We start from the raw sequence: 24,430 nt of genomic DNA, 5'->3' as shown, positions 1-24,430 counted from the left end.
GCTGCTCCCGTTCTAGCTTTTAAGATAACATCCTTTTGTTAAGTTAACGGCTTCTGATCAAAGTGACGGCTGCTTGTGAGAAGACAACATCAACCCCTGGACACCATGTGAGGGACATCCTAAACTGCGCTCGCGGACCACCGACCTCCAGCAGGAGCCGTCTGATCACCTCAGGAATGAACTGTGTGTTCTAATTGAAAGTCTCCTCGACTAAAACTGTTGTGGAATGTGCAAATACTCCCCACGCCCATTAGAAGATTGTGTATCAGGGACACCCATCCAATAAATGCAAGGAGACAAACGCGGTTTACATGGCAGAGCCAGCTGCAGAGTTGCTCGGAGATTGCGAACCGAGATGTTTTAGCGCACTCTCTCTTGCAAGAAAGACAACCATACCTGCCTCCTGAGTCTTCCTGTTCCTCATGTGTTCTTAGTGTCAGATTACCAGCATTAACCTCACAATTAGCATTGAATATTTTGACAAAGGATGTCACAGACATGTCATTCATACGCCTGGGATGTGTTTTAAATTGTGGAAAAAACATGCATCTGTGTCCTTTAATACTTTATGGTCAGTGTATTGAAGATTAACCGTCATTGTTGTGCAGCAGACACACGTTACTCATTTACTTATCACAGCCAAGGAATTCCAGGGAAAGCAACAGAGTAACAACAGGCATTCCACAGTTTAAGACCATGATCAGTTTGTGCATAGTTTGGACTTGCTGGTATCCTATCTTTGATTTATTTCCATTTTCTTCATTTTTATTTTGAATCAGGATTTAATGTATTTATTCAGACTTTTGAAACAAAATGCCAGCCATTTTTGGTGACTGATATTTTGGAATATAAATGAATAGTGCACATGCCCTTACAATGTCTGTTCACGTCACTATCAAACATACAGTCGAGAAGAGTTGACATCTGTAGCCTGGGTGGTGGTTTCTGGCTTTTGGACAACATAAATATGCAATATACAGGGTCAGGCAAAATGATCTGACACATTTGTAGGTTAAATAAAATGCTAATAAAATAAAGAAACAAAAATGTGTTTTTATTTTCAAAAAGTACATATAATGCCTTTTTTTTGTATATGGGGTCTGTACCTCTTCAAAGCAGATAACATGACAGTGACTGTGAACTCTGATCGATATTGTAAGATTATAGAGACTTTTCTCAGACCAAAAATGAATATGTGACAGACAACTTTCGTGAACGCCTTCAACAGTATGTGGACAATAATGGATCCCATTTGACTGATTTAATTTTGAAAACATAATGAAACAGAATGGCATTATATGTACTTTTCGAAAACAAGAGCACTTTTTTGTTTCCTTACTTTATTTGCCTTTTATTTAACCTACAAATGTGTCAGATCATTTTGACTGACCCTGTACATCTGACTAAAAAACGAATGTGCTACCACTACTATCCAATGAAAAGCTGCTGCTGTAGTGGTGTTTCCCCACACTCCCCTGAGTTGGATATTCAAAATGTGTTTTTATTAATGGAAAAAAATGAAAACAGGCAGACTTATTTCATGTTTGCTTTTTGTTATAATTATTTGAATTGACAATATGATACAATGTATTGTAATTTATATGAACTAGATCTCACCATTTTTGCTATCGTGGTTTCTGAATAATAACTGAACAGTCAAACAGTTTTATTCTTTGACCGGATGTTGCTCGGATGATTTCTCCCCTGAAGATAAAAAGGAAAGAGGAAGAAAATATCCTTTGTTAACTATTCCAATTTGTCAACATTTCGCCTGATATCTGAGTATGCTTACAAGTGATTGGGCCAATGGTGAGTGGCATCAGAGGAGCAGAGTCTGAGACAGAACGTCGTACCCTCCTTGTGCAAGGCTACAAGGTGTGCCGTGGAAGCATGTAAAAAGTAATAGCATAACAGAAGAATTAAGTAGTTATTAAACAATGGACAAGTCGTTGCCATGCTGTGAATCAAACGGAATAGAAAAAAATTACTGACCGGAATGCAAGAGTGCCTCCTGCGGTCACACAGGCTGAGGCTGCAGTGGAGGTAAACATCTCGGTATTCTCCCTGAAGCAGGAAGAAGAGGGCAGCAAAACGAGCCCGAAGCGATGAGCCACTCTCGACCACCGACACTTGTTGCCGGTCAGCGGGACATCTAAAACAGCCGAGGGGACATCATTGGTTATCATCCTTTTTTAGTCATGAATCTATAGTCATTGCAACTGAGCAGACGCATACTTATTTTGGATGAGAGTGTATCGCTGAGGGGTCGCAGGGTTTGGGGAGTGAGAAGCGAAGCAATCCTCCAAAACAAGTGCCAAGCTGGGATCTCTTTTGTCCACAGAGACCCCCACATACAATGGTGAGCCCACTGGAAGGAAAACTGCACCCGCTGCATAAGGCTCTGTGTAATTGGAGTTGCGGAACAAGACCATGGAGGCTCTGGCTTTGTCACCCGAGCCAACAAGAGCACCTTGCAGACTGTCAAGGAAGAGTACATACAATATCATCAATCAAGATAAGTGTCTCTCTTCGCGATTATTCTACAGCCCTGAACATCGTTTATGAGACTTATTAATGCTGACTAGACATGCAATGACTGTACACTTGCAACACTGTTTCTGATAAAATCACAATTTCCTAAACGAGAGCTGAATCAATTACCGGTAATTCACGGCAAAGATCGCCCTAGTGGTGAGATAACTACTCACTCCAGGTAGGGCCTGACGGCGACACTCAGCCTGCTGTCTGTGTCCAGGGGATAGGCACACGAGAAAGGAAGTTTCAGAGGAAGAGAGAAGGATGCGTTGTTCAATGGGTAGATGAATAGACTGTTGGAGTAGATGGCGTGTGTCCGGTTGGTCTGCAAGACAGATGTTCATGAGATTGAACGTTAACATTTTATTCAATCACAGCTTTGTTATTGGTGATAGAGTTCAAGGAAAAACAAGGACTTCAGTCTGGCTAAGTACTTTTGTGGTACTTCTTGAACATTAGCATTTGTATGGCACTAACAAGAGACGATTGTCATCAGTGCTGTTTCACAGATTCATCCCCTGAAGCTGAGTACAGCAAATCCCCGCAATCCGCCGATGATAAACATCGGGCTAGCCCATGAAGAGTGAAATCTCCATATAATTGAGTCATTATGCATGTATGAAACAATAAATATATCCCCCAAAATTCTTGAATAAGCAGGGATACCCCCCCCAAAAAACACAAGGATTGCTACCCTCTAAAAAATATTGACAAAAAAAAAAAAAGATTGACAAAAATAATGTCTGTGAATAGGTGAATTCACGTGTGCTGACCCGTGAGTATTCGGTAGTTGACTGGATGTTCGAAACCAAGTCAAGGACCATGACCTTGAGGTCCTTCTGTTCATGTACTCATATCATTTCATTCACTGAAAATTTTGCATTCCTCAAAGTTCTTAGAATCACAAAAGACAGCACAACAAGAGACCCACCAGACAGATGTGTTAAGGTGTCGTCTTTTTTGTTTTGTTTTTACCGTCAGCGTGTTTCCGCAGGCATGTGCCTTGGTGTCGGCCTCGTACCACACGATGCCACTCTGCACCCTGACCCAGGAACAGTTGTGGACTGCCAGGTTGCCAGAAAGTGGGTTGTAACCAGCGCTTGTTATGCTAACCGAATTCAGGCCCACTTGGATTTTGTCAGGACCACAAATAAGGTGTGAAGGTCTGAGTGAAGGTTGGTCATCTAAATAAAAAGAAAAAAAATGTATGGGTTCATTAATTTCATGGTTTCAGTGTAATGATGCCAAAACTGAATCCAACTATAAGAAGTTACCTTCACAAACAACACCAGCATCCTCATGGTGACCACAGTTGTGTCTCCCAAATCCAAGATGTCGGCAGCTTGTTATTGAGGTTTCATTTCCAAAACAACGAACATCATCCAACCAGATGGGTCCACGGCCCTGTCCAAAAGCTGCATTGGGCGGTGCTGAACGAGCCCTGCCGCAGTCCAACTGTCTACACACCACGTTGGCGTCGGTGAGGTCCCAAAGGTCGTCACACACAGTCCCCCACTGTCCATTATGGTAGACCTCAACTCTTCCAGAGCAACGGTTGTCAGAGTTGACCAGCCTCACGGGTGAAGCAGCTAACACAACAGACAGACAGAAGACTCACTCTGCGATGAAAAAACGTTTTTGGATGTTTTTTACAAGGAGAAATTTGGCTCAGTGTCCAAACGTTTACTGTATGGTTCATGAAAACTAACACAAAAAAACAATGTTTTTTTTTTTTTTCATATCATCTTGTTGAACCATAAGTGGAGCTAAATGAAAAGACCTCAAATATTTTCATCTGGCGTTGGTGCTCTTGTAAAACCTCAGTGCCGTATCGTAATTTCTGTAATTCGTACCTTCACAAACCACTCCAGCATCCTCGTGGTGACCACAGTTGTGCGACCCGATCCCAAGGTGATTGCACTCTCCCAGTTTTGCTTCACTTCCGGTGCATCTGACGTTGTCCAGCCAAATGGGCCCTCTGCCCTCTCCAAAGTGAGCCCTGTGGAGGGCCGCCAGGGCCCTGCCACAGCCCAACTGTCTGCACACCACTTGTGCATGCTTCAGGTCCCAGATGTCGTCACACACTGTTCCCCACTGCCCGCGTTGGAAGATTTCCACTCTGCCGGAGCAGGAGCTGTTTCCACCATTCGCCAGACGGACCTCCCCATCATCGACTGGTCCCGCCGGTGTTGTTGGGAAAGGAGATGTTGTCCTCGTTGTTCTTGTTGTTGTTCTTCTTGTTGAATTACCGGTACTGTGACCCTCTGTCGTTCTACCCATGACACCGGTAGTTGTTTCAAAGGCGATTGTTGTTGGCTCCATTCCAGAACCATCAGGTTCAGGTGTCGTAAAATAACTTGTTTCATTCACCGCTGAGAACAAAACAGTCCTGTTAGACTGAATAACTCCACAAAGCTTTTATGCCGGCGGACCATTAAAAGTTGATTATCTTTGTACCTGCACAGTATGCCCAATGACACACGGGTGGCTTCACAAGTTTGTAGACGTAGTAGCTGGAAGCTGCTGCAGAGCAAAGCTTGACATGGATGCGGTTTGAGTCAAAACGGCAGCAGTCTTCACTCCAGGTATTACACACGGCACGAGATACAATTACATCAGACTGTGTGGGATGAGGTTGTCTTAATGACATGGTGATATGGGTTCCACACTTAAATCCATGGACACACCCCTCAGGAATATGTGCACTGTCTTGTCCAAGAAATAAGCGATACCAGCCATGGAACTCAACATTTTTGTCACATTTTGCAGGTGAGGTCATTCCATGTTGTGTCGAACGCCAATCATCGTCCAGGACAGTGTAGCCCTCGCAGGGGTCAGCACATCTTGTCCCGTTATTTCCAATGCAGTCCATGCCTGTTGGACACACTATATTTCCACAAGGGAACCGGACTGATTGTGAGGAAGGGCCCGATCTGGAGAGCGCGGCAGGCTCGAGGCATTCATAAGTGCCGGGTGTGTTTTGGCAAATCAGAGGTGCCGTGCAAGGTGATTCGGCGAGCAAGCACTCATCCATGTCCACGCAGCCACTGCCAGGTGCCCACTCGTAACCCTGACTACAACAAGAGCCATCGGCACAGTCGAGCGTATTGTAACAGGTGAGACCGTCGCCTACAAAGCCATCGTTGCACACGCAGGACAAGCCGGTGAAGGAGTCGCCTCTTTCGTCTGACTCTTGGCACATCGCTTCTTCATGGCACAATTCGCAGATGGAAACAACTGAACCTAAAAAGAGTACCGGTAATTCATATTTAATTACAATTTCCACAAGAATCCGTAAAAAGACAACCCACTTGACAAAAACTAATGGTATGGAAGGAACATCTTGGTGTGAACTACAGTCTCAGGGTATGATGAATGTGTGAACAGCATCTCGGGTAGTTTGGAGTTCGGCCAGTCTTGGAACTCTGAACATTTTTGCAGTCAAAGAATTTGGGATTGGACCATAGTTGAATGGTAAATGTGGAACAAAAGTACCAAGGTGAGACATAGCCAAAGGCAAAGTTCATCCATCCATTTTCAATACCGCTTATCCCGAAGAGGGTCACGGGGGATGCTGGAGCCTATCCCAGCTAACTTCGGGCAAAAGGCAGACTACACCTCAAACTGGTCGCGTACAGAGACGAAAAACTATTCACATTCACACTGTCACTGAGTGGGAACCAATCCCACGCTGCCTGCTCTCAAGTCAGGCGAGTGTACAACTACACCATCAGCAACTCAGGCAAAGTTCAAAGCTTGAATTTTGCATCGTTTTAAGTTTTACTCCTGATGCCAGTTATTTGCTCATACAGTACATTAAAAAAAAAAACGATGGAAACCTTCGCCTTAACCCGTGCGGTATTTAAAGTGGGTATGACAATGATAGTGCCCAAGCTTCCTGAAAGAATGCGTTTATTGTTGTTTGTATACTGTAGTTGGTTAATTTGCTTTGAATTACTTTTATTCTTCTGTCACTGAGTGTGAGAGGACATCAAACCAAATAATATAAAAATAATATTCACACTTTACCTGATCCTCTTGTAATGAGCTGCAAAATCAGAAACAGTAATACTCTTCTTGGCATCCCCATACTGGCCATGTGTTGACCTCGAAGAGAAAGAAAAACCATGAAATTCATCCATTTGAACAAAAATGGTTGACTAGATGTGAATAACAGGCAATCATAAAGTCTTGCTATTATGCATGAAAAGCAAATTGCTTTTCTTACCTTGTTACCTTGACAAGCTGTCCAGGAGCTGGTGGTGATGGTTTAAAGTGAGGAAAGAGAGAGGGAATTTATAGCCCAGAATTTCTCGACAAGACGTCATACAAAACAGTCATTCGTCAAACACAAATGGTTCATTGACAATTCATACTGATGAGGAATTCAATTGAAATGTTACATATTAATCAAAACTACTTCCACAAAATAGCCCTCAAACAGGACAAACCCAGAGTCAATAAACTTTATGGGCGTCAGTCAATATCAGGATGAAAAGACAACAGAGGATGACAAATGTAGTTTGTACATTCCTCCTGTTAGTGTTAGACACATACCAAAGTATATTATGCAACATGCCAATATGCAGTATGTGTATAAAACCTCTTTTATGCTGTATGTCCAAGATGATGTATCATAAATTTTTTTAATATTAGATATATAATATTATTCATACAATATAAACTTAGAAACAATTTCAAGAAAAATATGTTGTGAGTCTTATTTCCTTATACAGTACTGTACATAATTGTTTGAAAGGTTACCAACTTAATTTTATTTTCATTTTTATTTTTTTTCATCTATTTATTTATCGTGTTTATTTTGACTGAAGAGTTCAAGTTGTCACCCGCTTAAAATAATGGCCTAGTCATATTTTGCCCCAAAAAATCTCCTCAGGATGCTGGCCATCTCTTTGAAACTTTCTACATATACAGATCATTCAATTCTACTCCTAAAATGACAATCTGAAAAAAATATATAATCAGTCTTTAGTTTGTGTGTTTTGTGAAAAAAAATTGAAAAAAAATAAGTATTCTTTAAGGAAGGCGATATTTAACCATAACTCATACAGATTCACTTATGTTCATGAAAGTTTCTCACCCATGCATGATAAATAACCAAATGCTTTTACTTTTTGTATTCCGTAGTGGGGTTATGCAATAGTTTGTCGAAATAATTAATTTCAGAACAGCATATACGGTACACCCTTTGAAAATGTTTTATCTAGCGTAACTGAAGTAAACGATTAACTTGTTGCTTTGTTCTACCTAGATTGCTTACCCAATACGGGCAATTTCTTTATGCCAGTAAACTGCACTTGCGTATTCCTGAAATTATGCTGTAAAGCAAGCAAGCACTTATTGTAATTTGGGTACAGTTATGGAAGTAGGACCACCTCATCGGCTGAGGGTGTCAAAAGACGTGACTGCATATGGTGACAAATCACTGGACAGAAGGGTTATAAGGAGGGTTAATTTCCTGAGGAATCTGACCATCCTTATCGTAGTATGAAAGACCATGTCAAGGGAATTACAAGATTAGTTTCGAAATACATGATGTGTGTTTGTGGATAAATGCTGAAAGCATGTTCAAATACCACACACAGACAGCATCAACCGAGGAGGGTGATCGGCCAGGTCGGGAGGAGCCCCGGTTCGTTGTGATATGGAAAACCCCACTTCTCCATCCAGAATTTTGCACTCGCTCCTCTTTCAGAAATGTCCAAATATTTTAGACCAAGTGTTAGGACAAAAAAAAAAAAATAGCTTGCCTGTTTTGAAAGAACTAAATACAGTACTGAGTTCAGTGCAGTTGAGACATGGCAATTTGCAGTGCTTTAAGTGGACCGGTATGCAGCTGTATGGAGGACCAGCACTTCTCAATTTTAGCCTCTAGTGGACCAGGACTTCATATGCGTCAACAGCACTGTGGTGGTGGTGGTGGACCCCAAAAAGCAGGCAGGAGGGAGGAACCGGGTGAACTTGACAAATTGCATGAAAATACTCAGGAAACGAAATCCAGAACACACAAAGTCTGGAAAACAAAACGAATCCAAAGTTGCAAACAAAACCATGGCATAAGCAAAAAACAAAGTGATAGACACAAACCAACAGAAACCGTGACAGCAACTAACATGACAGAAGCAAACAATGACCTGACCATGAGTGGGCGGTCAGGAGTCCTTTTATACTCCTAATTACAGAACGACCAACAGGCGTGCAGCTGCAGGGGGAGCCCTACAGTGCCACCTGTTGGTCACAAACAGAATCATGACAAGCACCCTCCCTTGTTCTATTTCTCTCTTGTCTTTTGTGAAACCGATACGACTCCTTCAGTAAATTCAGTACCTCAAAAAAATACAATTAAATTAATTTTTTTTTTAAAAAATAGAAGCTAAGCAAATAATACATGTATGCCAATGCAATAGACTTAGTAAGCTTTTATTGCGAAGTTGACTGACGTGGTGGCGCGCTTGACTCATCTTTTAAAAATTTCGGCTTGCCTTGTCACAGTTTTACATGACATAGTTGCGACCGAAATCTACACAACAATCCGAAATCATATTCAATCACTAATTTAGTGTCTAAATAACCACTTGGTGACTACACCGTCATTGTATGATACGGCACAAGTGTCCACCGTTTGCAACCAGCAACTAGCTGCTAGCTACTAGCAATTAGTGCCCAGCTGGCAAAAGCAAGTATCACAGGTTGAGTGTATGTCAGAAAAAATTTTAAACCGTTGACCCTATAGATGTTGGCGTGGCACCAAAAGGGGCCCAAAGAGAACCTGGACTGGTGATGATGATGATTCAGACACACATTAACCTTGCGAGTCCTCGCGTGGTGGGATGCCTCCGAGTGGCGCGAGGGGGGAAGGCCGGGGCTCTTGGGCACCAGACGCGGCTAAATGCCCACCAGCCGGCGGGGAAGGAGGTGGGGTTTCACCGGAAGGGCCACCCCAGAAAACTCCTTCAACAATAATCGGGCGAGGGCCCTTCTGGGGCCCACACTGGGTGTGAACCTCGCGAGGCACCAGCGAGAGTCGTACCGGATGTGGGACCTGATGGGGGCCGATTGCCCAGGAGGAAGAGGAGGAGGAGGCAGAGGAACCTTGTGAGTGAAGCGCAGCCAGCCAGCAGTAACGTGAGTGCTTCTGATTCACTTGTTGAGAATGATGCGAGCAGTAATTGGACAGAATATGAATGGCCAGACTGTTGATCAAATGACCAAATAAGGTACTAATTAATACATAACTGTACGTAGGGCGGCCCGGTGGACCAGTGGTTAGCGCGTCAACCTCACAGTGCAGAGGTCCGGGGTTCGAGCTCCAGTCTCCCTGTGTGGAGTTTGCATGTTCTCCCCGTGCCTGCGTGGATTTTCTCCGGGTACTCCAGTTTCCTCCCACATTCCAAAAACATGCATGGCAGGCTGATTGAACACTCAAAATTGTCCCTAGGTGTGAGTGTGAGCATGGATGTTTGTTTGCCTGTGTGTGCCCTGCGATTGGCTGGCAAGCGGTTCAGGGTGTCCCCCCCGTCTAATGCCCGAAGACGGCTGGGATAGGCTCCAGCACCCCCGCGACCCATGTGAGGATCAAGTGGATCGGAAAAGGAAAATAGATGGATGGATGGATAACTGTATGTGTTGATTTATTATCTGTTATATTTATTTATTTGTTAAGTTCATGATCTGCTTTAACCCCCGGCCTGATTTATCTGGCAACAGGCGAATAAGGGGAGTATCGACATTTATTATTTTCCACTTTTGGCAGTGGCAATATTATCACATCCAAGAAATCATTTAGCATTTCTTTTGCAAAGTAACACACTTCACACACCCATTTTCATTTTAATGAAGACCACAAGACATTCTTTTCAAAATGATTGTATGCTTTAATTTGAAGATGATTTGTTGATAATTATCAGTCAGAGATTGTCACTTTCAAAGAGCAATGGGATTGTATGAGAAACAATCATGCTGTCCTGCACGGTGAGATTTGTGCTGAACCCTTCTGCCTCACAGGAGGTCCGAATCCAATCCATGTTGAAACATCTCTGTGTGGAGTTTGCACTTTCTCCTCATGCTCGAGTGGATCTTCTCCGGATTCTCCAGGAACATCTGCCCCCACCGCTACATCTCAAAAACTTTCTTTGGTTAAGGAATTACTCATAGATTTGAATGAAAGTGTGAACGATTATTTGTATTTGTGTTGCCTGTGTTTGACTGCTGAATGGTCGAGGGCGTACCCCACCTCCAAACCAGGTCATTCTTTTTTAGTGGATGTCACTCAGATGATTTATTCCCTGAAGACAAAAAAAAAACAGGAAAGAGGGAGAAAAGGCCTTTGCAATTATTTCGAATTTGTCAACACACTGTATCGCCTGATAGCCGAATAAGTATGCTTACAAGTGATTGGGCCAATGGTGAGTGGCTTCATTGGGGCAGAGTCTGAGACTGAGCGGTGTGCTCTCCTTGCACAAGGCTACATGGTGGGAGCACATGAAAAGCAAAAGGAAAACGTTATAACCAAGTGGGTAATAAACAATGGACAAGTAGTTGCCATGCTGTGAATCAAACAGAATAGAGTATATTACTGACCGGAATGCAAGAGTGCCTCCTGCAGTCACACAGGCTGAGACTACAGTGGAGGTAAACATCTCGGTATTCTGCCTGAAGCAAGAAGAAGAGGGCAGCGAAACGAGCCCGAAGCGAAGAGCCACTCTCGACCACCGACACTTGTTGGCGATCAGCGGGACATCTAAAACAGCCGAGGGGACATCACTGGTTGTAATCCTCTTTTAATCATGAATCTATAGTCATCACAACTGAGCGGACGCATACTTGTTGTGGATGAGAGAGTATCGCTCAGGGTTTGCAGGGTTTGGGGAGTGAGAAGCGAAGCAATCCTCCAAAACAAGTGCCAAGCTGGGATCTCTTTTGTCCACAGAGACCCCCACATACAATGGTGAGCCCACTGGAAGGAAAACTGCACCCGCTGCATAAGGCTCTGTGTAATTGGAGTTGCGGAACAAGACCATGGAGGCTCTGGCTTTGTCACCCGAGCCAACAAGAGCACCTTGCAGACTGTCAAGGAAGAGTACATACAATATCATCAATCAAGATAAGTGTCTCTCTTCGCGATTATTCGACAGCCCTTAACATCATTTATGAGACTTATTATTGCTGACTTGACATGCAATGACTGTACACCTGCAACACTGTTTCTTATAAAATCACAGTTTCCTAAACGAGAGCTGAATCAATTCATTCACGGCAAAGATCGCCCTAGTGGTGATATAACTACTCACTCCAGGTAGGGCCTAACGGCGACATTCAGCCTGCTGTCTGTGTCCAGGGGATAGGCACACGAGAAAGGAAGTTTCAGAGGAAGAGAGAAGGATGCGTTGTTCAATGGGTAGATGAATAGACTGTTGGAGTAGATGGCGTGTGTCCGGTTGGTCTGCAAGACAGATGTTCATGAGATTGAACGTTAACATTTCATTCAATCGCAGCTTTGATATTGGTGATAGAGTTCAAGAAAAACAAGGACTTCAGTCTGGCTAAGGACTTTTGTGGTACGTCTTGAACATGAGCATTTGTATGGCACTAACTTGTGAAGTGTTTTTTGTTTTATTTTGTTCTTACCGTCAGCGTGTTTCCGCAGGCATCTGCCTTAGTGTTGGCCTCGAACCACACAATGCCACTCTGCACCGTGACCCAGGAACAGTTGTGGGCTGCCAGGTTGCCAGAAAGTGGGTTGTAACCAGCGCTTGTTATGCTAACCGAATTCAGGCCCACTTGGATTTTGTCAGGACCACAAATAAGGTGTGAAGGTCTGAGTGAAGGTTGGTCATCTAAACAAAGAAATACATGGGTTCATTAATTTCATGGTTTCAGTGTAATGATGCCAAAACGGAATTCAACTATAAGAAGTTACCTTCGCAAACCACTCCAGCATCCTCGTGGTGACCACAGTCGTGCGAGCCGATCCCTAGGTGATTGCACTCTCCCAGCTTTGCTTCACTTCCGGTGCATCTGACGTTGTCCAGCCAAATGGGCCCTCTGCCCTCTCCAAAGTGAGCACGAAGGGGGGCCGCCAGAGCCCTGCTGCAGCCCAACTGTCTGCACACCACTTGTGCATGCTTCAGGTCCCAGAAGTCGTCACACACCGTTCCCCACTGTCCGCGTTGGAAGATTTCCACTCTGCCGGAGCAGGAGCTGCTTGCACCGTTCGCCAGACGGACCTCCCCGTCATCGATTGATTGTGCTGGTGTTGTTGGGAAAGGACATGTTGTGTTAGTTGTTGTTGTTGTTCTTCTTCTTCTTGTTGAATGACTGTGACCCTCTGTCATTGTACCCATGACACCGGTCGTTGTCTCAGAGGCGATTGTGGTTGGCTCCATTCCAGAAACATCAGGTTCAGGTGTCGCAAAATAACTTGTTTCATTCACCGCTGAGAACAACAGAGTTGTGTTAGACTGAATAACTCCACAAACCCTTTACGGCAGGTTTCAGTGTAATAATGACAAAACGGAATCCAACTATAAGTTACCTTCACAAACCACTCCAGCATCCTCGTGGTGACCACAGTCGTGTGACCCGATGCCGAGGTGATTGCACTCTCCCAGCTTTGCTTCACTTCCGGTGCATCTGACGTCGTCCAGCCAAATGGGCCCTCTGCCCTCTCCAAAGTGAGCACGAAGGGGGGCCGCCAGAGCCCTGCTGCAGCCCAACTGTCTGCACACCACTTGTGCATGCTTCAGGTCCCAGAAGTCGTCACACACCGTTCCCCACTGTCCGCGTTGGAAGATTTCCACTCTGCCGGAGCAGGAGCTGCTTGCACCATTCGCCAGACGGACCTCCCCCTCTTCGATTGGTTGTCCTGGTGTTGTTGGGAAAGGATGTATTGTGTTAGTTGTTGTTGTTGTTCTTCTTCTTGTTGAATTACCGGTACTGTGACCATCTGTTTTTGTACCCATGACACGGGTCGTAGTTTCAGAGGCGATTGTTGTTGGCTCCATTCCAAAACCATCAGGTTCAGGTGGGGTAAAATAACTTCTTCCATCCACCGCTGAGAACAAAAGAGTTCTGTTAGACTGAATGACTCCACAAAACTTTTACGGCAGCAGACCGTTAAAAGTTGTCTTTGTACGTACAACTACACCATCGGCGACTTAAGCAAAGTACAAAGCTTGAATTTTGCATTGTTTTAAATTTTACTTCTGACGCCAGTTATTTGCTCATAAAGTACAGTACATTTAAAAAAAAACTATGGTAATCTTCGCCTTAACACGTGCGGTATTTAAAGTGGTTATGACAATGATAGTGCCCAAGCTTCCTGAAAGAATGCATTTATTGTTTTTTGTATACTGTAGTTGGTTAATTTGCTTTGAATTACTTCTATTCTTCTGTCACCGAGTGTGAGAGGACATCAAACCAAATAATCTAAAAATAATATTCACACTACCTGATCCTCTTGCAATGAGCTGCCAAGTCAGAAACAGTAATACTACTCTTGGCATCCCCATACTGGCCACGTGTCGACCTCGAAGAGAAAGAAAAACCATGAAATTCATCCATTTGAACAAAAATGGTTGACTAGATGTGAATAACAGGCAATCATGAAGTCTTGCTATTATGCATGAAAAGCAAATTTTTTTTTTACCTGTTCTGTTGGAGGAAGGTGGCCTTTTTCTTCCTCCACGTGTTCGTTTAAGTAGTGAGAATGTTCAGCTGGAGACGATGAAGAATTTCTTTAAAGTATTTATTTGCGGAATCTTCCGGGCAAGTGAGCTCCAGACAGTAGTTCACAAGTGCAAAGACACGACTCACAACATATTTATACCATCAGAATGATGACATCGGGACTTTCGTTTTTGTCTAAATTGATTAATTTGTATCAACTGCCGCATTCCTTTGCCCTGTGCATCACCACAAAGTCTCCAGTAAACAGTGCAGCAAAGTTACCTGATGAGGTGGGGTGCTTCAAGGATACATTTGGCTACAAAACAGAGTTTCACTGCAAAAATGAGAAAGTTATACAGGCATGATTAAATACGGCCAGAAGACAAATTTCATTACTTTGATAAGCTTTCCAGAAGCTGGTGGTGATGGTGTAAGGTGAAAGGACACTTTGTATCTCTCCTCTTTCATCTCAAACTGCTTTAAACAACAAAGCGTATGAGGGGAAAAGTGGTGAGGACTCCACGACTGTCCGTGTTTTATGTTAAGTGTTGTGTTCGTTATTTTACTTTTTGTCTGTGTTTTATGTTGTGTTTTTGTGTTTCTTGTTTTACTTTATGTTAACTGTTTTGATAAGCGCTTTGTTACAGTTGCCGCTGTTGTGAAAGCGCTATATAAATCAGATTGTATCGTATTGTATTGTAAGTGAGGAAAGAGCAAGGGAAACATACTAAGCATATTTTGCAATATGCAGTATGTGTATAAAACCTCTTTTATGCAGTATGTCCAAGATGATGTTTAATAAAAAACATTTTAATATTGGATATATAATATTATTAATACAATATAAACTTAGATACAATTTCAACAAAAATATGTTGTGACTCTTATTTCCTTTTACAGGACTGTACATCACATTGTTTTGAAAGGTAACCAACTTTATTTTATTGTCATTTTTATTTTTTATCCATCTATTTATTTGTGTTCATTGTAACTGAACAGTTCATGTTGTCACCCTCTTCAAATAATGGCCTAATCATATTTGGGGGGGATATTTTCTCTCCCTTAAACATCTCCTCAGGATGCTGGCCATCTCTTCTAAACTGGCAACATAAACAGATCATTCAATTCTACCCCTGAAATGACAATCTGAAAAAAAATACAATATAATCAGTCTTTAGTTTGTGTGTTTTGTGGAAAAAAAAGAAAAAAATTACGTGTTCTTTAAGGAAGGCGATATTTAACTATAACTAATACAGATTCACTTATGTTCATGAAAGAGTTTCTCACCCATGCATGATAAATAACCAAATACTTTTACTTTTTGCATTCTGTAGTGCGGTTATGCAATAGTTTGTCGAAATAATTAATTTAATAACAGCATGTACGGTACACCCTCTGAAAACATTTTATCCAGTATAACTGAAGTAAACGATTAACTTGTTGCTTTGTTCTACCTAGAGTGCTTACCCAATACAGGCAATTTCTTTACGCCAGTAAACTGCACTTACGTATTCCTGAAATTATGCTGCAAAGCAAGCAAGCACTTATTGTAATTTGGGTACAGTTATGTAAGTAGGACCAGCTCATCGGCTGAGGATGACAAAAGACATGACAGCACATGGTGACAGCACAGGGTTATACGTATTGTAGGGTTAATTTCCCTGAGGAATCTGACCATACTTATGGTGTTATACATAGTGTACAATACAATACAATACATCCTGATTGATATGTCGCTTTCACAACAGCTGCGGCTGTAACTAAGCGCTTTACAGAACAGTTAACATAAAGTCAATAATAAACACAACACACTACATAAAAACACGGACGGTAGTGCTATCTTAACCACTTTTCCCTCATACGCTTTGTTGTTTGAAGTAGTTCCAGATCAGTGGTTCTTAATAACCTTGTTAGAGGTACCAAACCCAACCAGTTCAAAATATGATTTTTGTTTTTACAAATTCAAGACATAAAAAACGCATTTATTAAAAAAACAAAAAAGGAAGCACAATTAGTTAAGTATAAAGTATTACGTTTTTTCATTGTGCACAAAATGAACCACCCAGTGATGGCCAGGTGGGCATGTCATGACTAATTGACATGTGAAGTCGGCTCTATTGAACCCCTGAGACCGATTCACCGAACCCCTAGGGTTCGATTCAACCCAGGTTCAGAACCACTGTTCGAGATGGAAGAGGAGAGAATCATAGTGTCCTTTCACCATTGGATCAAAGATGTCATGCTCAAAATGTGCACACGTCGGCAACAAGCTAAGTTTCAAAGTAAACAAGAAGCTGTAGCGTCCATTGATGACAAAAAAAGAGATTGGTTCACTTCTCCTGTCCCATGTGAATCTGTTTGGATTCCAAGCGGCGACTCTCTGTTCCAAATACGCATCCGCGCTCCGCGCCGACGCTCCTCTTTCCTCATCCTCAACTTCAGCAGCCAGTATGAAAGACCATGTCAAGGGAATTCAAAGATTTGTTTCTAAATATATGATGTGTGTTTGTGGATAAATGCTGAAAGCATGTTCAAATACCACCACACACAGACTGCACCAACCGAGGAGGGTGATCGGCCAGGCCGGGAGGAGCCCCGGTTAGTTTATGAGCTAGCAAGTAGCTCGCACCTCTCGTGATATGGAAAACCCCGCGACGACCCGTTGGGATATATGTACTGTATTCCAGCCACTGAAGGCTTTAAGTGGACATTTTTAGCAGCTCGAGCATGTAGGGATGTGTAGTCGAGTCAGAAGAAAGATGCTTGACGTTGTGGTATTTGCCAGATGGTTGAGACTTCAGCAGGGTGTTGTTTTAACGCATTCAGGGAACATCCCCACAGCATTTGAGAGTGAATCCTATGACGCTACAAAATATTGTAATACCATGAGACCATTGCCACATCATTTCTACTTTATCACTGTTCCATCCAGAATTTTGCACATGTTCCTCTTTCAGGATTTACAAATAATTAAGACCCAGTGTTTGGACTAAAAAAAACAGCTTGCCTGTTTTGAAAGAACTACATACTGAATTCAGTACAGTTGAGACATGACAATTTTCAGTGCTTTAAGTGGACCGGTACGCAGCTACTGTATATGGAGGACCAGCACTTCTCAATTTTCGCCTCTAGCGGACCAGGACTTCACATGCGCCGGAGATAGAATCGAACCCAGTACCTCTGCACTGTGAGGTCGACGCGCTAACCAGTCGACACCGGGCTGCCCATCTATACGACTCCGTCAGTAAATTCGGTACCTCAAAAAATAAAATTAAATTACATTAAAAAATAAAAAATATAAAAATTGAAGCTTAGCAGATAATATATTGATGCCAATGCAATAGATTTAGTAAGCTTTTATTGTGAAATTGACTGGTGAGGTGGTGTGCTTGACTCATCTTTTCAACATTTCGGCTTGCCTTGTCACAGTTTTACATTACATAGTTGCATCCGAAATCTACACGACGATCCAAAATCATATTCAATCACTAACTTAGAGGCTAAATAACCGCAAGGTGACTACACCATCATTGTATGATACGGCACAAGTGTCCACTGTTCGCAAACAGCAACTAGCCAGTAGCTATGAGCAATTAATGCCCAGCTGGCAAAAGCGAGTATCATGAGTCAAGTGTATGTCAGAAAAAGGTTGAAACCGTTGACCCTCTCAATGTTGGCGTGGCACCAAAAGGGCCCAAAGAGAACCTGGACTGGTGATGATGATGATGATGATTCTGACACACATTAACCTTGTGAGTGAAGAGCAGTCAGCCAACAGTAACGTGAGTGCTTCTGATTCACTTGTTGCTAATGATGCGAGCAGTACTGGTAATTGGACAGAACATAAGATATTAATTAACACATAACTGCATGTAGGGCGGCCCGGTGGACCAGTGGTGAGCACATCTACCTCACAGTGCAGAGGTGCAGTGTTTGATTCCGGCTCCGGCCTCCCTGTGTGGAGTTTGCATGTTCTCCCCGGGCCTGCGTGGGTTTTCTCCGGTACTCCAGTTTCCTCCCACATTCCAAAAACATGCATGACAGGCTGATTGAACACTCGAAATTGTCCCTAGGCATGAGTGTATGCGTGGATGGTTGTTTGTCTCTGTGTGCCCTGCGATTGGCTGGCAACCGGATCAGGGCGGACCGGGCGGCCGCCCCCCCCCCCCCGTCTAATGCCCGAAGACAGCTGGGATAGGCTCCAGCACCCCTGCGACCCATGTGAGGATCAAGTGGATCGGAAAATAGATGGATGGATGGATAACTCTATGTCTTGATTTATTATCTGTTATATTTATTTATTTGTTAAGTTCATGATCTGCTTTAACCCCCGGCCTAATTTATCTGGCAACAGGCGAATAAGGGGACTACCGACATTTATTTGTTTCCACTTTTGGCAGTGGCAATATTATCACATCCAAGAAATCATTTAGCATTTCTTTTGCAAAGTAACACACTTCACACACCCTTTTTCATTGTAATGAAGACCACAAGACATTCTTTTCAAAATGCTTGTATCCTTTAATTTGAAGATGATTTGTTGATTATTATTAGACAGAGATTGCCACTTTCAAAGAGCAATGGGATTGTATGAGAAATAATCATGCTGTCCTGCACGGTGAGATTTGTGCTGAACCCTTCTGCCTCACAGGAGGTCCGAATCCAATCCATGTTGAAACATCTCTGTGTGGAGCTTGCACTTTCTCCTCATGCTCGAGGGGATCTTTTCCGGATTCTCCAGTCACATCTGCCCCCACCGCCACGTCTCGAAAAATTTCTTTGGTTAATGAATTACTCATAGATTTGAATGAAAGTGTGAATGATTGTTTGTCTATTTGTTGCCTGTGTTTGACTGCTGAATGGTCGAGGGCGTACCCCACCTCCAAACCAGGTCATTCTTTTTTAGTGGATGTCACTCAGATGATTTATTCCCTGAAGATAAACAAAAGGAAAGAAGGCGAAAAGGCCTTTGCAATTATTTCTATTTTGTCAACACACTGTATTGCCTGATAGCCGAATGAGTATGCTTACAAGTGATCGGGCCAATGGTGAGTGGCTTCGTTGGGACAGAGTCTGAGACTGAGCGGTGTGCTCTCCTTGCGCAAGGCTACGTGGTGGGAGCACATGAAAAGCAATAGGAAAACGTTATAACCAAGTGGGTAATAAACAAGGGACAAGTAGTTGCCATGCTGTGAATCAAACAGAATAGAGTATATTACTGACCGGAATGCAAGAGTGCCTCCTGCGGTCACACAGGCTGAGGCTGCAGTGGAGGTAAACATCTCGGTATTCTCCCTGAAGCAGGAAGAAGAGGGCAGCAAAACGAGCCCGAAGCGATGAGCCACTCTCGACCACCGACACTTGTTGCCGGTCAGCGGGACATCTAAAACAGCCGAGGGGACATCATTGGTTATCATCCTTTTTTAGTCATGAATCTATAGTCATTGCAACTGAGCAGACGCATACTTATTTTGGATGAGAGTGTATCGCTGAGGGGTCGCAGGGTTTGGGGAGTGAGAAGCGAAGCAATCCTCCAAAACAAGTGCCAAGCTGGGATCTCTTTTGTCCACAGAGACCCCCACATACAATGGTGAGCCCACTGGAAGGAAAACTGCACCCGCTGGATAAGGCTGTGTGTAATTGGAGTTGCGGAACAGGACCATGGAGGCTCTGGCTTTGTCACCCAAGCCAACAATAGCACCTTCCAGACTGTTGAGAAAAAGCACGTCATCATTCTCGGTCATAGTTTCTCATCGTCGGTATTGAAATGAAAACTTGTAATACTTTGCATTTCGGTCGCAGGGATGTTAACTGTCAATGATAGTTAACATCCCTGCAGATGTTAATTATCATGTCATTTAACCCTTTCAGGGACAGCGGTTACTGCAGTGGACAGCTTATCATGTTATGTTATGTTATGTTATGTTACAGGGTGCATGAAAGTGTTCAAATAATGAAAAATCAACAATTCACTTTGAAACAAAGCCCCATGATACAAATGCAGTTCAATCTACCGTACATTTCCCATTGACCCTGACTGGCCAAACCATTCAACAACTGTGCAATACTTTCCCGATAAACATTGTATCAATTACTTATGACAGCAATTGGAGTCCCATTCACGAAACAACTACTCACTCCAGGTAGGGCCTGACGGCGACATTCAGCCTGCTGTCTGTGTCCAGGGGATAGGCACACGAGAAAGGAAGTTTCAGAGGAAGAGAGAAGGATGCGTTGTTCAATGGGTAGATGAATAAATTGTTGGAGTAGATGGCATGTGTCCGGTTGGTCTGCAAGACAGATCAAACAGCACTTTCTGTTGAACTGCTGCCATTGTGGTCTGATTTGATCTTGAATGCAATGCAAATGTAGCATGTTTGGGTGGGTTTTTGTGGTGTTCCAGATGATGTTGATTATTTTGTTTTTTGATCGTTAGTCCAGATGAGTATAACCATCGATGCTAAAGATTTTTTTTCTTTGTTGAGCTGGTACAAAGAAACATTGGTATTGACGAACTACAAATGACCTAACCTATGAGGTTTTGAGGTACATGCGGTTGCATGGCCCATTTTTTTCTTTTTTTGCTTTGTGTTACTGTCAATCAGTGGCATGCAAAGAATCACAATCAATACTTTTGTATTGCATACGGCAGTACATAAAACTCACCCAAATTATCAGCAATTGGTTGCAAATGAGATTGAAGAATATTCGTGACACCATACCAATGGCATAATAAACTGTGTCGAATGCGGACAGCACTCATTACTCAGACTGAAGTTGCAGTATGTAAACTCTCGAATCGTTGCATTCATGACATCAAATTCATGATGAGCAAACATGCACAGAAGCCGTTTTTAAATGAATGTGGGCCATAAGTGCAGTTGTGCTAAGGTGTAGTGTTTTTTGTTTTGTTTTGTTTTTACCCTCAGCGTGTTTCCGCAGGCATCTGCCTTAGTGTTGGCCTCGTACCATACGATGCCACTCTGCACCCTGACCCAGGAACAGTTGTGGACTGCCAGGTTGCCAGAAAGTGGGTTGTAACCAGCGCTTGTTATGCTAATCGAATTCAGGCCCACTTGGATTTTGTCAGGACCACAAATAAGGTGTGAAGGTCTGAGTGAAGGTTGGTCATCTAAATAAAAAGAAAAAAAATGTATGGGTTCATTAATTTCATGGTTTCAGTGTAATGATGCCAAAACTGAATCCAACTATAAGAAGTTACCTTCACAAACAACACCAGCATCCTCATGGTGACCACAGTTGTGTCTCCCAAATCCAAGATGTCGGCAGCTTGTTATTGAGGTTTCATTTCCAAAACAACGAACATCATCCAACCAGATGGGTCCACGGCCCTGTCCAAAAGCTGCATTGGGCGGTGCTGAACGAGCCCTGCCGCAGTCCAACTGTCTACACACCACGTTGGCGTCGGTGAGGTCCCAAAAGTCGTCACACACAGTCCCCCACTGTCCATTATGGTAGACCTCAACTCTTCCAGAGCAACGGTTGTCAGAGTTGACCAGCCTCACGGGTGAAGCAGCTAACACAACAGACAGACAGAAGACTCACTCTGCGATGAAAAAACGTTTTTGGATGTTTTTTACAAGGAGAAATTTGGCTCAGTGTCCAAACGTTTACTGTATGGTTCATGAAAACTAACACAAATTAAAACAATGTTTTTTTTTTTTCATATCATCTTGTTGAACCATAAGTGGAGCTAAATGAAAAGACCTCAAATATTTTCATCTGGCGTTGGTGCTCTTGTAAAACCTCAGTGCCGTATCGTAATTTCTGTATTTCATACCTTCACAAACCACTCCAGCATCCTCGTGGTGACCACAGTTGTGCGACCCGATCCCTAGGTGATTGCACTCTCCCAGCTTTGCTTCACTTCCGGTGCATCTGACGTTGTCCAGCCAAATGGGCCCTCTGCCCTCTCCAAAGTGAGCCCTGTGGAGGGCCGCCAGGGCCCTGCCACAGCCCAACTGTCTGCACACCACTTGTGCATGCTTCAGGTCCCAGATGTCGTCACACACCGTTCCCCACTGTCCGCGTTGGAAGATTTCCACTCTGCCGGAGCAGGAGCTGTTTCCACCATTCGCCAAACGGACGTCCCCCTCATCTACTGGTCCCGCTGGTGTTGTTTGTGGGGGATGGAATTCTGTCGTTTCATCATTTGGTAAAGTGGTTGGACTAACTTCAGGTCCTGGTGTAGAATCTATTCCATTCACCTCTGAAAACAAAAAAAAATTTCATCCCACAAACATTGACAAGTGACTGAGAAATATTTTATTTTTATTATATTATCTAGATAATGGATGGATCTTATGCTGCTTATGTTTGAGTGTAAAATGTTTCAAATGGAGAAATACCTGCACAGTAAGCAAGATGGCACGTTGATGGCTTCACAAGTTTATACACGTAGTAGCTGCTCGCTGCTGTAGAGCAAAGCTTGACATGGATGTTGTGTGAAGCAAAATGGCAGCATCCTCTCGACCATGCATTACACACAGTACGAGATGCAATCATATTAGACTGTGTGGGATGAGGTCCTCTTATCCACAACGGTGCATGGGTTCCACACATGTTTTCATCTATACATCTCTCAGGAATACGTGCATTGTTGCCCCCCAGAAACAGGCGATACCAGCCTCGCCACTCAATATTTCGGTCACATTTTGCCAGGTTGGAGTTATTATATCTAAACTGTATCGAACGCCACTCATCGTTCAGGGCAGTGTAGTCCTGACAGGGATCAGCACATCTATTTCCAATACAGTCCATGCCATTTCGACATACTGTGTTTCCACAAGGGAACTGGACTGATTGTAAGGAAGGGCCCAATCTGGAGTGTGCGTCAGGCTCGAGGCATTCATAAGTGCCGGGTGTGTTTTGGCAAATCAGCGGTGCCGTGCAAGGTGATTCGGCGAGCGAACACTCGTCTGTGTCCACGCAGCCACTGCCAGGTGCCCACTCGTAACCTTGGTTACAACAAGAGCCATCGGCACAGGCTAAGGTATTGTAACAGGTGAGACCGTCGCCGACAAAGCCGTCGTTGCACACGCAGGAGAAGCCAGTAATGGAGTCGCCTCTTTCGTCTGACTCTTCACACGTTGCTTCTTCGTGGCAGGAACCACAGCTGGAAACAACTGTCCCTAAGATGATGAAAAGAAAAATGGAATTCTCCTGCGCACTCATGACAAGTGAGGAAAAGTGGTCCGGAATACGGACAGAAGCATAAATACTTGAGAGTAAATCGACAATTAGAATTGGAGTTTTGCTTCATCAATCAGTATTGAGAACTGAATGCAATATTTTTGGGTGGACATTTTTATCATACTGGCATGGGATACACGCCGTAAACGTGTACTGCAAAAAAAAAAAAAAAAAATTCAAAATGGGATTTTACAATCTCCTACCACAAAGGGACAGACCAACAGGAAGGTTTTGGTTTGATTATAACAACGGCATACCTGAAATCCCTCCGGTGTTGAGCAGTAGGATTAGGGGCAATAACACCCCTCCAAAGATCTTCATATTGGACCACACACAGAACTTGCTGAAAGGCAATGATCCCAAGGTTAGACACATTGCAAAGGTACATTTTACTCTCCAGAAAATCAAGGGTTGTCTTTGAGTTACCTTGCGAAACGAAGAGAGCCTCTGAGTTGTTGATGATGTTGCTGGTGATGAGAGTGTGACAGAATTTATACTGTCGACCAGCTTTTGGTGTCAAAAGATCATACAAAGCAATCAATTGTCTGACACAAAAATAGGTCCTTGACTGCATTGATACTGAGGAACTGGTAAATATGACATACAATCAAACAAAACTGGCACACAAAGCCCAGAGCCAAGAAACAGAAATTCAATGTAAGGCGTGCGATTAAAAAAAAAAAAAGAGAGTGATAAATGATGTTGATCCCTTTCTCTCAGAAGTCGTGACGCAAATGCCAATGGAATGATATGGGAGTGAATAGATCATATCATAATTTATTTGTAACCAAATAGAATCCTTTGAATAAATCAGTCTTCAATTGTCACATTGAGGACATTGAAAAAAAATGTTTGCCTGGGCTTTTATTCTGCTTATATCCAGTACAGCCTAATTAGAAAAAAAGGCAGATTAATGTGCAGTATACCTAAAATATGCCCATTTATTCATTCCCTTGATGTGGTCAATTGAAGTATTCTCATTTACATGTCATGT

The 24,430-nt window shown here is 43.1% G+C and overlaps 1 protein-coding gene and 1 long non-coding RNA gene across 2 annotated transcripts; both read right to left on the bottom strand.

Moving 5' to 3' along the window:
* Positions 1-1,563: 1,563 nt before the first annotated feature.
* On the bottom strand, positions 1,564-23,950 carry LOC109527262 (deleted in malignant brain tumors 1 protein-like). The gene is made up of 30 exons (XM_019889066.1): positions 23,863-23,950; positions 23,694-23,779; positions 22,593-23,375; positions 22,025-22,453; positions 21,446-21,760; positions 21,147-21,355; positions 20,362-20,513; positions 19,690-19,932; positions 19,447-19,606; positions 19,230-19,330; positions 14,205-14,265; positions 14,006-14,069; positions 13,514-13,609; positions 13,091-13,420; positions 12,896-13,024; positions 12,476-12,805; positions 12,184-12,392; positions 11,847-11,998; positions 11,380-11,622; positions 11,137-11,296; positions 10,945-11,020; positions 10,826-10,841; positions 4,389-4,807; positions 3,810-4,124; positions 3,511-3,719; positions 2,709-2,860; positions 2,236-2,478; positions 1,993-2,152; positions 1,793-1,868; positions 1,564-1,704 (listed from the first exon to the last, which is right to left on the bottom strand). The coding sequence occupies exons 2-30, from the start codon at positions 23,755-23,757 to the stop codon at positions 1,667-1,669; spliced, it is 5,934 nt and encodes a 1,977-aa protein (XP_019744625.1). The 5' UTR covers positions 23,758-23,779; positions 23,863-23,950; the 3' UTR covers positions 1,564-1,666.
* On the bottom strand, positions 4,798-6,891 carry LOC109527490 (uncharacterized). The gene is made up of 3 exons (XR_002170536.1): positions 6,764-6,891; positions 6,565-6,642; positions 4,798-4,907 (listed from the first exon to the last, which is right to left on the bottom strand). It is a non-coding gene; the product is annotated as an uncharacterized LOC109527490 (long non-coding RNA).
* Positions 23,951-24,430: the final 480 nt, after the last annotated feature.

Source organism: Hippocampus comes, unplaced genomic scaffold, assembly GCF_001891065.2.
Source record: "Hippocampus comes isolate QL1 unplaced genomic scaffold, H_comes_QL1_v1.1 scaffold86, whole genome shotgun sequence".
In the NCBI taxonomy this organism is placed as follows: Eukaryota; Metazoa; Chordata; class Actinopteri; order Syngnathiformes; family Syngnathidae; genus Hippocampus; species Hippocampus comes.
This window is presented reverse-complemented; position numbering and strand designations above follow the sequence as displayed.